Source organism: Hylobates moloch, unplaced genomic scaffold (assembly GCF_009828535.3).
Source record: "Hylobates moloch isolate HMO894 unplaced genomic scaffold, HMol_V3 SCAFFOLD_18, whole genome shotgun sequence".
Taxonomy (NCBI): domain Eukaryota; kingdom Metazoa; phylum Chordata; class Mammalia; order Primates; family Hylobatidae; genus Hylobates; species Hylobates moloch.
In genome coordinates this window covers 60,935,974-60,954,104 of record NW_026652293.1, presented here as the reverse complement: position 1 = coordinate 60,954,104, position 18,131 = coordinate 60,935,974, and the positions used below count along the sequence as shown (strand labels likewise).

The 18,131-nt window shown below is 44.0% G+C and overlaps 1 protein-coding gene and 1 long non-coding RNA gene across 2 annotated transcripts; both read left to right on the top strand.

The window, feature by feature from the left end:
• Positions 1–670: 670 nt before the first annotated feature.
• LOC131381826 (uncharacterized) lies at positions 671–16,806 on the top strand. The gene is made up of 5 exons (XR_009210786.1): positions 671–1,050; positions 12,464–12,555; positions 13,498–13,675; positions 15,608–15,682; positions 16,672–16,806. It is a non-coding gene; the product is annotated as an uncharacterized LOC131381826 (long non-coding RNA).
• Positions 3,360–3,628, top strand: LOC116458103 (small ribosomal subunit protein eS28-like). The gene has a single exon (XM_032753818.2). The coding sequence runs from the start codon at positions 3,360–3,362 to the stop codon at positions 3,567–3,569; it is 210 nt and encodes a 69-aa protein (XP_032609709.1). The 3' UTR covers positions 3,570–3,628.
• Positions 16,807–18,131: the final 1,325 nt, after the last annotated feature.

The window sequence follows — 18,131 nt, the reverse complement described above, 5'->3', positions numbered from 1 at the left end:
TTGCAGTGAGCTGAGATGCGCCACTGCGCTCCAGCCTGGGTGACAGAGCGCGACCATCTCAAAAAAAAAAAAGCACCTGCCTGGGCGATAGCAGAACCATGGGTTTTGTAAGGTGAGGAGAACGAGGAAACAAGATAGAAAAATAACAGATTGGTAACCTTAGCTTACTTCAGGTTACTCTTTTGTAAGGGTTAGAGAGCAGAAGGGACTTCTTTATTATGCCAACTGAGGAAAAAACTAATCTGTTTTGGGATTTATTTTCTTATGTGGTATTGAACATAAGTGATTTAATTTTGGTTTGGTCTGGTCTATTGGGACCTAGTGCAAGAGCTCAGTCCAAAACAATGGCCTCCCATGATTTTTTAAAAGCAATTTTTACCCATTTTGATCAGGCTCTCACCTAGCTTGACCAAAACTTAAAAGTGCCTCTCTCAGTTACTGTCAGTTTGGGTTTCTGGGTTTCTGGTCTCAACACATCATTGATAGGTTACAGTGTCTTCATGATCACATGATCATGCTTTTCTTTTCTTTCTTTTTTTTTTTTTTTTTTTTTTTTGAGACGGAGTCTCGTCCTGTCACCCAGTGCAATAGCACAATCTCGGCTCACTGCGACCTCCGCCTCCTGGGTTCAAACAATTCTCCTGCCTCAGCCTCCTGAGTGGCTGGGATTACAGGTGCCCACCACCATGCCCAGCTAATTTTTGTATTTTTAGTAGAGACGGAGTTCCACCATGTTGGCCAGGCTGGTCTCAAACTTCTGACCTCATGATCCGCCCACCTTGGCCTCCCAAAGTGCTGGGATTACAGGTGTGAGCCACCACGCCTGGCCATGATCATGCATTTCTTTGAGTTTTTGTCATTCCAGCTGAAGAGGGACCATTTGGTGTTCAATGGATGGTCACATGCAAACATTTAAAACATTTGAAAGGATACAACGCACCAGGGAGACTACTATTGTGACTGTCAGGAGGATAATACCAAGGGTTTGGAGTATGTTCCTTAGCCAGGGTCCCCATGAACCCAACCAACGAAAACTGAATAGATCAAACGGTAAGCCAGATGGGGAGTCTACCCATTTTAACCAAGTAGCCTGTCTGTTAATTTTTTGCAACTGAGTCTACAATACCTGATGTATTTACCCATGTGCAACAAGATGTGTCAGAAACCACACAGGCCCCTCCCTGTTCAGCTAGTAGGTAATCTATGTAAAATTAAGGCAGGGAGTGAGAAAAAGTGGGTCTGGTTTGCTTTGATGCCAAACAGTTGCATCAGGGATGTTGCCAAACTTACCCACTAAGTAAACTAAAGGATCTGTTGGGTCATAAAGATGAGAGTCTGGCCTGACAGACCCAATATATTTATCAGGTAACCCACAGAAGCTACTGGTGTGAAATTCTAACTACAGCATTATTCTGCCAAATGAAAGAGGTAGGCATGAGCAAGGAAAAATTGAGAGGGGCAAGAGGCTAGTCTTGTTTGGATATCTGGGGAAAAGCTTCACAATGTAAAATTGTCAACTTCTGGTCCTGATTTGTAGTATGATTGTCTCTGATTATGACAACAGATGGTTTGGTGAACTCTGTATGGTCCACACGTTGGCATGAGACTTGTCCCTTGATGTTTACATCAAGTTGTCCAGCTTAGTAGCTTTGTTCTTAAGGTGGAGAGTTGTCAACATATGTTGGAGGAAACAAGAAGAATTCAGGGTCCAGTCCATTCTGCAGGTAGATAATAAAAACTCTAGCACAACAAACAAGGCTACAATCTAATAACAAGTGTACTATAATGTTCTTTCTTCTGAAACATATTTTCTCTTTACAGTTGCCCCTCATTTCTACCAGAGATAATCAGAGTAAGACTAATTTGTTTGCAAAATGTTTAGCCTCATCAAGCTTGCCCTGCTTATTTAGACAAGTTCAGTGAGAATAGCATCAACCACATAGGCTCTTTTGAAGTTTGCTTGGGTGGAACTTTAGATCAGGAATCTCAGAATGAACTTTTAAAAATCTTTCGATGCTAGGAAGCCAGTATAGATAGAATGCGTCTGTAAGTACTGAAGGCAAAGTCTGTATCTACAGTCTCAATTTCGATATCCCAGTCATAATATAACCAATATTTCCAATTGTGTCCTGTTATAAACAGGGCAGATTCTCCTCCTTCTTCTTCCTCTTCTTTCTTCTTTCTTCCTCTTCTTCTGTCAGGGCCTCACTCTGTTGCCCAGGCTGGAGCACAGTGGTGCCATAATAGCTCCCTACAGCCTCAACCTTCTAGCCTCAAGTGATCTTCCCTCCCATCTCAGCCTCCCAAAGTGCTGGGATTAATCCCTCACTTTTGGGAGGCTGAGATGCCCAGCCAAGAGCAGATTCTATTGAACATATACAAATAATTATTTTGTCATAAAAATAAGAATCCTCATGAGTAGTTTCTAAATTCTGGAAGGATCAGGTAGGGAGGAAAAAGCAATGTCTCCGTTTTTGTTCACAAAGGTATAAGTTATCAAATTGCCTTAAGCTATAGATAGCCTAAAAGAAAAGGTTTCCTTAAATCTGAAAAACAAAAGAACCAGCAATATTTTTGAATTTTAAAAAGACATAGAAACCCATAATTCATCAGTCCATTTAGTCTCATGTGATTAATTTTTGTCCTGCTTGATGTTGAGTTAGCAATTTGGTGAGTCTAGTTTTTCTCTTAGAGTTCTAGAAATTCTTACCCAGCCAAATGGTATGATCTTAAAATGATCAGAAATCGGTACTTGTCAGAGTCTTTTCCATCTGTGGTGTCCTGAAACAGAGATGTTGTCCACAATTCCTAGCTCATAGTTCCCAGAACCGTTGTTACAGTCTTTTGTTATGATGCTGGGTGCTTTGGGTCTCAGGAGACAGAATATCTCTGACCTTCTCTTTCATTTGCCCAAGGCAGGACTCTAATCTGATTGTGGATCAAAAGACCCTCATTCCAGAAAGGGTCCTTCCCCATACTCTGGAGGAAGGATGTGGACAGGTCTTGCTAGGTTTAGATCAGACTTTATTTTTATCCAATCATGTTTTGACACAGTTGTCCATGCTTCTATCATGGACAACCAATAAAGTATAGAAGGCCCACAGGACAGGGTTTGGGGGGCATCCAGAGAGCTGAACATGTGGAGGCTGAGAGAAAGGTGAAGAAGAACTCATCCACAGGCTGGGAGAGTGTTGCACCCCAATTCTATGAGGACAGAAGCTCCTGCGCTTAGGACCCTTCCAGACCTCACCCTATGCGTCTCTTCATCTGGCTGTTGATTTGTATCCTTCAAAATACCCTTCTTAATAAACCGGCAAACATAAGTGTTATCTTCACCCAACTGCCACCGCACTGCCATCATGGACACCAGCCACGTGCAGCCTATCAAGCTGGCCAGGGTCACCAATGTTCTGGGCAGAACCGGCTCTAAGGGACAGTGCTCGCAGGTGTGCATGGAATTTATGGAGGATACGAGCCGCTCCATCATCCACAATGTAAAAGGCCCCGTGTGTGAGGGCGATGTGCTCACCCTGTTGGAGTCAGAGCCAGAGGTCAGGAGGTTGCACTGAGCTTGGCTGCTCGCTGGGTCTTGGATGTTGGGTTTGACCACTTGACCGGTGGGAATGGTGTGCTGCGTTCTCCTTTATTTTATTCTTGGCCTGCCACACAGGAATTGAGATGCGTCTTTAAATAAAGCGTTTGTGTTTCAAGTTAAAAAAAAAAATTGGCTGGGCACGGTGGCTTACGCCTGTAATCCCAGCACTTTGGGAGGCCAAGGCAGGCAGATCACCTGAGGTCCGGCGTTCAAGACCAGCCTGGCCAACATGGCAAAAACTCGTCTCTACTAAAAATACAAAAGTTAGCTGGGCATGGTGGCGGGTGCCTGTGATCCAAGCTACTCAGGAGGCTGAAGCAGGAAAAATGCTTGAACCCGGGAGGCGGAGATTGCAGTGAACCGAGATCATGCCACTGCACTCCAGCCTGGGCAATGGAGCAAGACTCTGTCTCAAAACAAAAACAAAAAACAAAACAAAAAAACATGTTTCCCTGAGTTCTGTGAGCCACTCTAGCAAGTTAATAAAACCCAAAGAGAGGGTTGTGGCACCCCCAACTTGAAGCCAGTTGGTCAGACGTTCCCAAGACCTGGGCTTGCAACTGGTGTCTGGGAGTGTTGGGGGCAGTCTTGGGGACTGAGCCCCGAGCCTGTGGAATCTGACACTATCTCCAAATAGATAGTGTTAGAATTGAATTGGAGGACACCTTGCTGGTGTCCACTGCCTGGTGTGTGGGGAAAAACCCTACACCTTTCGTCACAGAAGTCTTCTGTGTTGATTGTCATGGCAGTGTGAGAACAAAGGAAAAAACCCGATTTGAGAGAGTTTTTCCCAAAGCGCCAAGGTTTCCATGCATCTCCTTGAAGACACAACCACTTTAGGAATATAGTTGCTTGCAAAACACTTTTAGAAAAGCATGAGTATAAACCAATTAACTATGAACAACCAGACTTTAAATGGCCATGGGTAAAGATCTGATGAGAGTGCCCAATAATAATGTCTCAGTTGACAAGGAAATTTAATTATTTCTGTGGCATACAATGATTTAACAAAATAACCAAAATCATGGCTAACATACCAGAGTTTTAGGAATTTTATACAATTTGTGAAACGCATATTAATAACACGTCCATACAAAAATAATTCAAAGATGGCTTAACATCAGTTATTTGACAATGCTTCCCATATAGTTTTGTTTTGTTTTGAGACAGAGTCTGGCTCTGACACCCAGTGTCACCCAATCTGTACTCTGGGTGACAGAGTACAGTGGTGTGATCTTGGCTCACTGCAACCTCCACCTCCCACGCTCAAGTGATCCTCCCACCTCAGTCTCTTGAGTAGCTGGGGCCACAGGTGTGTGCCACCATGCCTGGCTAATTTTTTGTTTTTTTGGTAGAGGTGGAGTTTCACCATGTTGCCCAGGCTGGTCTTGAACTCCTGAGCTCAAGAGATCCATCCACCGTGGCCTTTCAAAGTGCTGGAATTACAGGTGTGAGCCACTGTGCCTGGCCCCCATATAATTTAACATGCCAAATGAAAATAATTGGTTTGATATATCTCTTTTGGATGTTCCAGAGGCCTTCTGGAATATCCCAAAATTAGCTTGACTCAAAACTTTATTTAGAATTGGATTTTGGGAAATTTGCCAAAATGTAAAAAGATTTAAAACACTTGATTAAAATAGGATCTCAGGTCACTGTGGAATAACAATCATTGATTTAACCAGAGTAATAATTAAAATACTTCAAAAGGCAAATATAGGTTACAGAGTTGTCAACAAAAACTTAGGTATTTTAACATTGTGAAGACTCACTTAAATAATCAAAGACCCAGGCTGGGCATGGTGGCTCACACCTGTAATCTCAGCATTTTGGGAGGCTGAGGCAGGTGGATTGCTTGAGTTCACGAGTTTGAGACCAGCCTGGGCAACATGGCAAAACCTTGTCTTGACCAAAAATACAAAAATTAGCCGGGCCTGGTGGTGTGCACCTGTAATCCCAGCTACTTGAGAGGCTGAGGTGGGAGGATGGCATGAGCCCAGGTGGCAGAGGTTGCAGTGAGTCAAGATGGTGCCGCTGCACTCCAGCCTGGGCAATAGAGCCAGACATTGTCTCAAAAATAAATAACTAAATAAAAATAAAAAATAAAGACCTAATAAAAGCCAAAGCACAAAAAATTATCTTGATGAAACACAAAATCTTTTTTTCCTACACCAATTGAAAGGAAAAAGAATCCTTCACATTCTTAGACCAATACTCCAAGAAAACTTTGTCGTCTTAACAAAGAGCAAATACTACTTTTGCACCAGTGTACTATTAATGCTAAAGCTAATTTTAATAAAACCATTCAAATAAATCCATTCAATTTCAGTCAGGTTTGATAACACAAAATTTCCACAAACCATTTATAACCCCTTTGTTAAACAAAAATGTGTTCTTCATATCTTTTCTTTTCAAAAACATCTTTTTTTCCTTGCAGTGTTGTTTTCTTTCTAGTAGTTTAATCCCGTATGTTATTACAACTTTTAACTCTTAGAATCTTAATTTCTAGAATACTAGCAAGCATTGTGGTGAACTAATATAAGCATTCACGATTTCATAATTTCTGGAAACAATATTTTATGTTACTAGACCTAAATACACTTAGCTTCTCTACACCATATAAAAACACAATGCCAAAGTGTTTAAACTTATGCTTAGTAATTAATGTTTCAGTATGCTAACTTACTTAAGATATATTTATACCCATGTGAAGGAAGTGTCTGGATAAAGTCCATCTGCCAAACCCTGAGTGGTCCATTAGGCAGGTCAGAATGGCCAAGGGCTGTTCACACTGGCTTTGCAGGATTGATTTCAAAGCAAGTCTGGCAGGCCAAGTAAGCCCTTTTAGCAAGTCCATTGACATGGCCCCACCAGTACTGTTTCATAAAGGTGATCCTCTTTTCCATAGCCCCATGGCTCAATTCATGCACAATACTTAACAGAAATTTCATGGAGAAAAGTAAAAGTAAAAGGACAGGCCTTTTACTTGGTCCACACCAGAGTTCCTCTCTGTCACTGAACTATCAGCCTGTATTTTTCCCATTGTGGTTTTTTTGGCCTCTGGTGCTTGATAATGTTCATCTTTAGTCATTGTTCTAAGATCAACCTTTGGAAATCTTTCCAGCTGGATAACTCCATGACAGAGAATTGATCAGTAGGACTCTTAAGGGCAGCATTCTTAGCAACATTCTCAGCAAGGTAGTATCCTCTAGCCTCCACGGAATTTACTTTCAAATGGCCTGGAAACTTTATCATGGCCACAGCAGCAGGTATTTGTATTGCATATAATAAATCATCAGGTTCATTATTGAAAGTGAGGAAACCTGTTTCCACAACATTCCAAAATCATGAGCAACTCCAAATACTTACCTGCTATCTGTATAAAGGTTAGCAGATTTCCCCTTAGCGAGAAGGCAGGCTCCAGTGAGGGCAAATAGCTCCACCTGCTGGGCTCAAGTGGCTGAAGGCCAAGAGGCTGCTTTCCCAACCTCAAAGCAAGTGGGCGTAGCATAACTTGCAGGTTATTCACCGCGATCATCCTGCAAGTATGAGCCATCTGTGAACCAGGATAGCTTCACATACTCCAGGGGAGTTTTCTGTAAATCCTTTCTGGGAATCAAAAGATGATCCACTGGCCGGGCGCGTTGGCTCACGCCTGTAATCCCAGCACTTTGGGAGGCCGAGGCGGGCCAATCATGAGGTCAGGAGATCGAGACCATCCTGGCTAACACGGTGAAACCCAGTCTTTACTAAAAATACAAAAAAATTATCCGGGCGTGGTGGTGGGCGCCTGTGGTCCCAGCTACTTGGGAGGCTGAGGCAGGAGAATGGCGTGAACCTGGGAGGCAGAGCTTGCAGTGAGCCGAGATCGGGCCACTGCACTCCAGCCTGGGCAAGAGAGCGAGACTCCGTCTCAAAAAAAAAAAAAAAAAAAAAAAGATGATCCACTAAAATCAGACGGTATTGTGGCATCTCATCCCAGAGTAGAGAGGAAGGAGAGTGGCAGGATTAAGTTTATTACAGCAAGAGAAAGTAATATGGGGAGTGGTTAACAGAAGGATCTCATAAAAGGTGAGGTGGCTAGAAGAAAATGTGGCACAAAAATGGTCCAAGGAGATCCCCTGATGACTTCTTTGTTAGATTTGACCCACAGGGTGGTGGCAGGGATAGTCCTCAGACAAGGAGATCTGCAAGCTCCCAGGTACCACTGTTCACTGTAGTATCATATGGGAATATGCTGATTTTCATGCTTTTAAAAAATTTTCAATTTAAATTTTCTTCAGAGACAGGGTCTCACTCTGTCACTCAGGCTGGGGTGCAGTGGCGTGATCATAGCTCACTGCAGCCTTCAACTCCTGGGTTCAAGTGATCCTCCCACCTCAGCCTCCCAAGTTCATGGGACTACAGGTGTGCTGCTATGCCTGGCTACTATTTAATTTGTTTGTGGGGGAGGGGTCTCATTATGTTGCTAAGCCTAGTCCCAAATTCCTGTCTTAAGTGATCCTCCCACCTCAGCCCCCCAACCATGGCCAGCTGCGTGCTTTTCAGTTAAAACTGCCAGGGTGCTTCCTTCTTTTTCATGTACAGAAAGGAAGAATTGGGGGTTGCGTCGCTTCTCGGCCTTTTGGCTAAGATCAAGTGAAGAAGGGGAGTTGCCTTAGTCTCCTGTTGATGTGACTGAATACCTGAGATTGGGTAATTTATAAAGAAAAAGAATTTATTTCTCACAGTTCTGGAGGCTGGGAAGTCCAAAGTCAAGGGGGCATATCTGGTGAGGGCCTTCTTGCTGGTGGGGACTCCCTGCAGAGTCCTAAGGGAGGTGGCTCGGGACATCATATGGTGAGGGGGGTGGTCTTTCTTCCTCTTATGAAGACAGCAGTCTCACTCCCAGGATAGCTCAGTAATCCATTAACCCATCAATCCCCAAATCCATGAATAGATTAACCCATTCACGAGAGCAGAACCCTTATGATCTACTCACCTCCTAAAGGCGATACTTCTCAATACTGCTGTATTGAGGATTAAGTTTCAACATGAGTTTTGAAGGAGACAAACATTCAAACCACAGCAGTTGATAATTAGGGTGTCCCAAGGCTGGGGGATTTAATAAAATTCCCTGTTTAGCTTGTCAAAAGCCACATCTTCTGGGTCTTCCCAAACAATGGGGTCCAGTTTACTGGCTTTAGCAGAGGCATTGGGCCAGAAAAGAAGACCTGGGGATCCAGCAAACCCGAGAAATCCACAAAGCTGGTGCTCAGTTCTAGATTTATAGGGAATTATAGGGATTATAGGGAATTATAAAATATCTTGTATGCAGTCTGGGTCTGAGTGTGGTCCACTTTCTGAAATTAGGTGGCCTAAATACTTTTCCTGGGTTTTTACCAGTTGTAATTTTTCCTTAGAAACTTAATGGCCTTTTACCAGCTAAGAGTTTTAACAAGTATACACTGTCTTCCTCACATGCTGCCTGTGAGGGAGAACAGTGGAGGTCATCCACATATTGCAGTAGAGTGGACCCAAGAGGAAAGTGACATCCTTCAGGTTGGCCTTTAGAATTTGGAAAGTAAGGGCCAGGTGCGGTGGCTCACGCCTGTAATCCCAGCACTTTGGGAGGCCGAGGCAGGAGAATCACGAGGTCAGGAGATTGAGACCATCTTGGCTAACATGGTGAAACCCAGTCTCTACTAAACATACAAAAAATTAGCCGGGCATAGTCGCGGGTGCCTGTAGTCCCAGCTACTCGGGAGACTGAGGCAGGAGAATGGCATGAACCTGGGAGGCGGAGCTTGCAGTGAGCCGAGATTGCGCCACTGCACTCCAGCCTGGGTGACAGAGCCAGACTCCGTCTCAAAAAAAAAAAAAAAAAAAAAGAGAATTTGGAAAGTAAGAAGGGCTGTCAGTGAAACATGGGCATGACCGTCCAGGTACACTGTTGGCCTTCCCAAGTGAAAGCAAAAGGCCTTGACTGGCCTGACTGACCAGATGTTAAAGAAGGCACTGCACACATCAATTGCAGTGAAGAACTACCATCAGTTGGAATTGAGGTCAGCAAAGTATGGGGGTTTGAGACAACTGAGTGGTGAGGTGCAACCATATTGTTTATTGCACAAAGGTCTTGAACAAATCTCTACTCACAACCATTAAGTTTCTTTACTGGCACAATTGGAGTGTTAAAGAACTGTGGTACACGACATTACAAGACCTTGTGCCTTATAATCTGCAGTGATGGATTTTGTGACCAATAGATCTTCCTTGTTTGAGGTAATTTAAAGAGTCAGGAAGTTTCAGAATTGAGTCAGTTTGACCTGGTTTGTCAAATCCCAAAATTATTTTCCCCTTTTGGGAGAAAGAAAGTCCTGCATGATGTTTGTTTGCAGGCCAGGCACTCTGGCTCATGCCTGTAATCCCAGCACTTTGGAGGCCAAGACAGGCAGATCACTTGAGGCTAGGAGTTCAAGACCAGCCTGGCCAACATGGCAAAAACCCGTCTCTCTTAATATAAAAAAGATTTTTTAAAAAAAGTGTTGGCCAAGAACGTGGACAGGGGCTGAATTACTAAGAACAAAGGAGATCCTGTAAGAGACTGAGGCAGAAAAGGATAGATAGGACTACAAAGACATCCTGAGGTTTGTTATAGACTCAACACTATTTGTATTTACTCCAAGGCAGGGGCTGGTTGAGGTTAATGGAGTTGAGCCCTGCAAGTGTGGCTCCAGTAACTATAAGGACAGTTAGGACCTCATTCTTGATCTTAAGTGTTATTTCCCTAACATGGTTGTGGGGAAGGATGAGAAGAATCCCTACAATTCTTTGGAGTCCCATTATTGGGAGTTGATATGGTTTTAATGTCCTGCCCCAATTTCATGTTGAATTGTAATCCCCAGGCTGGGGGCAGTGGCTCATACCTGTAATCCCAAGACTCTGGAAGGCTGAGGCAGGTTGATTGCCTGGGCTCAGGAGTTCGAGACCAGCCTGGGCAACATGGCAAAACCCTGTCTCTACCAAAAATACAAAAAAATTAGCCGGGCATGGTGATGAGCACCTATGGTCCCAGCTACTCAGGAGGTGGAAAGATTGCTTGAGCATGGGAGGCAGAGGTTGCAGTGAGCTGAGATTTTGCCACCACTTTCCAACCTGAGTAACCGAGTGAGGCCCTATCTAGAAAGGAAGGAAGAAAGGGAGGGAGGGAGGGAGAGAGAGAGAGGGAGGAAGGAAAGAAAGAATTGCAATCTCTATCTAGTATTGGAGGTGGGGCCTGGTGGGAGGCAATTGGATCTCAGGGGTGGATTTCTCATGAATGGTTTAGCACCATCCTCTGGGTGCAGTCCTCATGATAGTGAGTGAGTTCTCGAGAGATCTGGTTGTTTAAAAGTGTGTGGCACCTCCCCCATTCTCTCTTGCTCCTGCTTCACCTTCTGCCATGATTGGAAGCTTCCTGAGTCCTCTCCAGAAGCAGATGCTGCATGTTTCTTGCACAGCCTGCAGAACTGTGAGCCAATTAATTATTTTTTCTTACAAATTACCCAGTCTTGGGTATTTGTAGCAATTCAAGAACGGCCTAATAAAGGAATATATACCTTGAGGGTTTTGAGGGAGGGGTCATTTAACTCTCTTTAACTTACAGCAACCTCTCTTCCAGTGTCCAGTTTTTTACAATAATGGTAGGGGCCAGGAGGATTTTGTTTGGGGGCTTCCATTTGTTGCAGCTGGTGGTTGAGGATTTTGATAATTTTCTTTTTATTGGTATCCTCATGGGGCTGATTGGCCAACCTTACTTAATGTGGAGTGGACATGGCTCCCCATTCCATGTGGGTTATTTTAACAAGTTGGGAAAGCTTTCAAGTTAGGCCATTCACAAACATAGAATTAAAGGCTACTCAGGTAGAATAAACATTTACAGAAGTCCAGAATTTTCCTTAAAGATGATGTGGAGTCAACTGTAATAATTTTGAATTGGTTCATTTGGTTTGGGGTACAAGTTGAATCTTGTTCCAGTCTATGGCTTTAAGGAAAACTTAAAGATAGCTCTGTGGGTCTTTAGATTGTGAGCTTGTTCCCAGTATTGGGGCTTTTGTCTAGTTCAGGTGGGGTCCAGTTAGCTTTAGCCATCCAATGTTGGGCTTGGCCTTCATCAACAAGTATATGAAGCAGCTGGTATAGACTGGGGAAGCCGTGCTGATAGGCCTGGATTACCATGTTGAATTCATCAGCAAATCAATTACAGTCTTCAGTGACCTTTAGGAATTCCTTGGCAATGGCTCCGAGTTCAGCCTTAGTCCAAGCCTTGGTCAAAGGAACATAGGAGACTTGGGATTTAGCTGGGTCATCAGTGCTCATAGGAAGGGCTGTAGGAAGGGGAGGAGGAGGGTTCCAGGGAGGAGAGAGTCTGGTCCTCTAAGGTTGTTTTTTTTTTTTTTTTGGCCTCTTTTAATTGTTTACTTGTCTCAAGTGGCTTTGAGACAGTGTTTTGTATAGAGGTAATTTTTGAGTCCTGACTGTGCTTTGAAGCCTCAAGATGCCAATTGTAATATGTCTCCCATTCAGACTGACCCTATAGCCATGGTCTCCTGATTTAGTTCTCAGAAAAGTAAGTTTCGGAAGTTTGATCTGCAAATGGCCATTGGAGCTCCAAATTATCCTTGGTGTAATTTGCCCATTGGTTTAAAAGGGTGCACAAGGGTGAGCCTGAATGTCTGGACATGGAGCTGGCTGGGGTCCTGAAGGAGGGTTGCCCTGCGTGCTTTAGAATTTGAGAATCCCACTCTCTTTCTTAATCTCTCAAAAGCAAAAAGAAAATCCTATTGGTCCTTCGAGGAAACTAAAACTCTTGAACAAAGTGTTCTGCTTTCACAAGTATGTCGTTCACAGGATACTTGTTTTGCTTGGTGGATGGCCTTTGCCCTAAGTTGTCTGACCTGTGACCACGGAGCCCTTGTTACACAGAAATTTTCTTGAAACAGGTAGGCCCCCAGTGGTCATATTGCCTGTCTGTGACCAGTTTGTCCTTTCAAAGGAGTCTTTAACTTTGGAGACTTGAATCTGTTATAAAATGGTGGTGAGCACCCCAGTGGCTCTTAAGTGTTCAACCGTGTCCAACAATGTTGTGTTATTTTGCTCTCAAACGATGTTTAGAAACAAAACAAGGGGAAAAGGTCTAATTTGCATGCAAGTAGCCAAAAATGAAACCAAAAGAATACTCACCATGTGCAGGCTAAAGCAACTCCATCTTGGATGCTAGTCTTCCATGCTCACTTCTGATTAACCCCAGTTCTGGGACTTGTAGGAGTGTGGACTCACCGCACATCCTGCTATAGGTCAAAACAATCTCTTTTTTTTTTTTTTTTTTTTCTTTTTTTTTTTTTTTTGAGACGGAGTCTCGCTCTGTCGCCCAGGCTGGAGTGCAGTGGCGCACTCTCGGCTCACTGCAAGCTCCGCCTCCCGGGTTCACGCCATTCTCCTGCCTCAGCCTCCGAGTAGCTGGGACTACAGGCGCCCGCCACCACGCCCGGCTAATTTTTTGTATTTTTAGTAGAGACGGGGTTTCACTGTGGTCTTGATCTCCTGACCTCGTGATCCGCCCGCCTCGGCCTCCCAAAGTGCTGGGATTACAAGCGTGAGCCACAGCGCCCGGCCAACAATCTCTTCACATTATCATAAACATGACAATAAATCCTGCCTTTTGGAAAATTCTTGTCTTTCCCTGCAGGGTTGACTTCAATTGCCCTACATATTCCTTCCTTATAAAGGCCTGGGTCTGGGGGGTAACAGAGCAGGGATCCACCATCTGCAGGCTGCCTGAGTCATGGCTTTTGTCCATAAGTCTCTATCCAATTTTTTTTTTCTGAGATTTCAGATTTGTCAGCCTCTTTCTTCAGCCTCTCAGCTCCCCCCACCTTTTGCAGGTAGGTTTGCATAGGCTGTTCCAGTGCAGAACACACAAGAAAGGACGCAGTGTCAATAGAAACCAATCCTGAATAAAGTCAGAGAGTTCAACCAAAAGGAGGGAGTTTGAATTCAAGATAGAACTAAACCACACGGAATAAAGATTACTCATGGAAGCTGAGAGTGCAATGGACTCAGGTGGGTACTGCCTATGGTTCCAGAGGTTGCCGATCTGGGAAAAGCTGCTCCTTTCTGTGTCAACCTGAAATTGTTAGCAGTGGTGAATCTGTATGGGTCTGTACCAATCTGAATTCTTGAAACACCAAGGCAAATTTTAGAGCAGGAATGAAAGTTTATTATTAAAAAGTTCTAGAGCAGGAACGAAAGGAAGTAAAGTACACTTGGAAGAGGACCATGAGGGCAACTTGAGAGATTCAAGTGCACGATTTGACCTTCGACTTGGGGTCTTATACATCGGCATGTTTCTGAGATCTTGCATCTCTTCTCCCGATTCTTCCCTTGGGATGAGCGGTCCACATGCTCAGTGGCCTCCCAGCACTTGGGAGGGGACACATGCACAGTGTGTTTACTGGAGTTGTATGCATGCTCATCTGAGGCATTCTTCCCTTACCAGTTGAGTGTTCCTAGAGGAAGGTCATACACCAGTTAAACTCTGCCATTTTGCCTCTTAGTGCTCATGCTTGACCCCATTCGCCCAACTCCTAAGATCTTATTTGGAAGCTGCTGATTAACAGCTTCAGGTGTTATCTATCTATTAGGAGACGGCTTTCCCTGGCACCAGCTGCAATCAATTATTTAAAGCAACAGTTTAGCAACCACCTGATTATCACCTGGTGATTGTCTGCCATTCCTGGTTTGGGGGAGGGCCTCTCCTGCCCTGCTCATGTCTGCCTAACTACCTACAGTAACAAAATGAGCAAGAGAGACCAGTTCTCAAACAAAGAGTTTATTTGCGAATAGCCAAGGAATTGCAATCCGGGATGCATGTGCTTTTGTGGACCATAAGCATATTTGAGGGGTTGGGGCAAGAGGAAGCTTTTGAAGGCAAAAAAGAGTAAGTGCATGTAAGATATTTTGAAACAGAAACTATTGTTCACAGGGGCTTATTGCAGGCAGTGTTTGTTCATTGGTGGTGCTGGCTGTTGCTAGCAGAGGTGTAACTGAACTCAGGTCGGGGCCACTTGTAGCTTGAAAGGCAAAAACTCAAGTGACAAGCTTTGGTGAAAGGAAAGTTAGCTTTATTCAAGAAGCCAGCAACCCAGGGAAGGCAGTGAATTAGGGTTCAAAGATCACCTTTCTGAGTCATGCTTCTAAATCAGGGGTTTTTAAGGGAAATTAGGGAAAATAATGAAAACATTCTTGTGAAACGTGGGCATTCTCAGGTGGGCAGTTAATCCTTGCCTTCTTGGTCAATGCTTTGTGGCCTTCTGTGGGTGTGGTCAGGCCGGCCAATTCATTCCCAGAGTTGTTGGTTGGCACATTTTTAAAAATCTCTGTTGAAGGTCCTCTTTTTCTGAGGCTGTTTTTAGTGAATAATCTAAAGACTCAAGCAAAGCAATAATTGTATTCAAGCAAGCAAGTTTTCCCCTAACATGGAGTCAGTACTGTTACAGAGGCTCTTCATAGAAGAGCCTCTTCTTCCATGGAAGTGACTTAACTGAAAGTTCTGATAGGGAAAGTCACTTGCTTATGTCACAGCTCTGCACTGGCCCACCCCACTTGCCCCTGCAGTGCCATAGGTCACCAATGTGCAGGCCTGGCTTAAGTCAACCCATGCCACCCCCTTGGGTTGTCAGCCTTAGAGAGACTGGCTTTCTCTGGACAGATGTCAGAGATGTCAGACTGACACCTGGACAGATGTCACAAACCACCATCTACCCTGTGAGCCCAACAGACTTCATGGAGGCGATTGTATGTTCTTCAAGCCCACTGAACTCCCCTAAAAATCATTTGCTGAGCTCCTAAAATCATTTATGCTTCCCCATCTCCTTTGCCCCTAAGGGCATGTAACCATCTGTACCCCACTCAGTGGTGGGGTGTCACTCTGAGATTTTCTCCCATCATATTAATAAATTTATGTGTCATATATATTCATCGCTGTTTTGTCAGATGATTTTCAGCCAATCTTGAGGGTGAAAGGCCTTTCCTGGCATACAACACCTGAAGTCCTTGAAATCTCTATAGGTAAGTGATTTTTTGTATGCTAATGAGTTGACTGGTGGCTGGCAGCCCCTAGGTAGCTTCAGAATGGGGCTGGTCACTGAAAAGATCAAGGCAGGATTGGAATTTTCAGCCTCATCCCCACCTCCCCATGTCTGGGACTGAAGGTTAAACTGAGTACCTGTGGCCAGTGATTTAGTCAATCATGCCTAAGTAATGAAGCCTCCATAATCACCCCAAAAGGACTAGGTTTGGAGAGCTTGGGTAGCTGAACACGTGGAGGTTCATGGAGGGTGGCTGACCCACAGAAAGCGTGGAGCTTTCGGCCGGGCGCGGTGGCTCACGCTTGTAATCCCAGCACTTTGGGAGGCTGAGGCGGGCAGATCACGAGGTCAGGAGATCGAGACCACAGTGAAACCCCGTCTCTACTAAAAATACAAAAAAATTAGGCGGGCGTGGTGGCGGGCGCCTGTAGTCCCAGCTACTCGGAGAGGCTGAGGCAGGAGAATGGCGTGAACCCGGGAGGCAGAGCTTGCAGTGAACCGAGACTGCGCCACTGCACTCCAGCCTGGGCGACAGAGCGAGACTCCATCTCAAAAAAAAAAAAAAAAAAAAAAGAAAGCGTGGAGCTTTCAGCCCCATAACTCACCCTGTGCATCCCTTCATCTGTATGCTTTATAATAAATCAGGAAACCTAAGTGTTTGAATTCTGTGAACTGCTCTAGCAAATTAATAGAATCCAAAGGGGGTCCTAGGATCCATACTTTATAGCTGGTAGGCCAGAATACAGCTAAAGCAACCTGGGGCTTGTGATTGGCATTCAGGTAGAGTCGAACTGAACAAAGGAAACCCAGCTGCTATCCGCTGCAGAACTGATTGCTTGCTTAGTGTGTGGGGAGAAATCCCCATCTGGTGTCAGAAGCATGTTGTGATAGCTGATGATTAAAGATTTTTTTTTTTAAAGTGTGTTCTGAGAGTATAATGTGAAAAACTCTTTGTTTTAATCCACTCAGCATCTATGAAAGTCATAGCCCACCTGAGGAAAACCAGGACAAAAGGGAGTTTTTAAAGACAAAGAGAAATCCACGCAAACCGCTTTGAAACTGTCAACCTAAAAAAAATGTAGAGAAAATTATCTCTAAATATGTTGAGTTTACTTGGGAATGAGAAGAAATGAGGATTATAATTCAGAATGCACAGAAGAGTGTGTTAAAGTGAACTAAATATGGCTTGAGGGCTCCATACTTCTATAAGTTTTTGTTTATGAACTGCAACCTAGCTTAATAGGTAGACAAGATTGAAAGCTTAGGAGTATGTGCCTGTAACAATTGCTAAGTCTGGGCCAATCCCAGATGCCATACTTCAACCATTCATACCCTGCTGAGTGTTCAAACTGTGTTCAAATAAGGCAAAGGCTAACCTGTAACCAATCCAACCATTCTGTACCTCACTTTAGATTTGTACGTCATTTCCCTTTTTTTGTCTGTAAATCTTCTTCCACCACGTGGCTGCACTGGAGTCTCTGTGAATCTGCTGTGATTCTGGGGGCTGCCCAATTCACAAATCATTCATTGCTCAATTAAACTCCTTTAAATTTAATTTGGCTGAAGTTTTTCTTTATCAGGTTGTGTCAGAAGTGGGATTTGAGGTAGAGCCTCTAGCAACCCCCAGGAGTGCTGAGTGAATATGCAAGGTACCTGCAGGACCCACTTGTGTCCACTGATCTCTCGGAGCAGCTGAGGATTGTGGGTAAGCTCTTGGATTTCAGAGCTCCACAGATTTGTGTTTTGAGCTCTCTGAGTTTCTTTGAGCAAATTTCTGATCCAAACTGGGTTTGGAAGTCACGACAGAGAATGGGCTGGGTACAGGAATGGATTTGATGGGGAATTAACTGGATCAAAGCCAGTTAGAGGCCTTTTACATGTGACTGGGTCAGAAACAAACTGGTAGTAAACAGTAATATTGCAGGGGTTATAAAATTTGGCTTTTGAAAAATTCACAGGAATTTTTGTGTTCTACCCCTTTGTTTCATTTTTCTTGTGCACTTAGGTAGGAAAAATCGTTGGCTAAGTTAATTAAGAGAACCTGAGAATAAAGCCAATATTTTAGGTAAAAATAGGATTCTTAATTTCTGGAAAACTGAGTTCCTTCCGGATTACACATTAGGCCTAGGAGGCAGCAAAGTCTCAAGAAATGGCAAAATCTTACTAAAGATAACTTACAGTGGAATGTTCTGAATGAGCAACACATTGAAGTACATTTAAAAATGAGGGCTCTCAGTAAATTCCTTTTGGCTAAGAACGGGTTAGGCACTATGGAATGTTAACTGCTATTCTCTTTGGAATAATTTGCCTTGCACTCTTTGCTGATGGTTGTGGGTGACAGGATTAGGCATGTATGTACAGGATAGTGGCACACAGGGAGCTTTTTCCTCCCAAACGGGGAAACTTGAGAGCTGATGGGACTGCTGGAA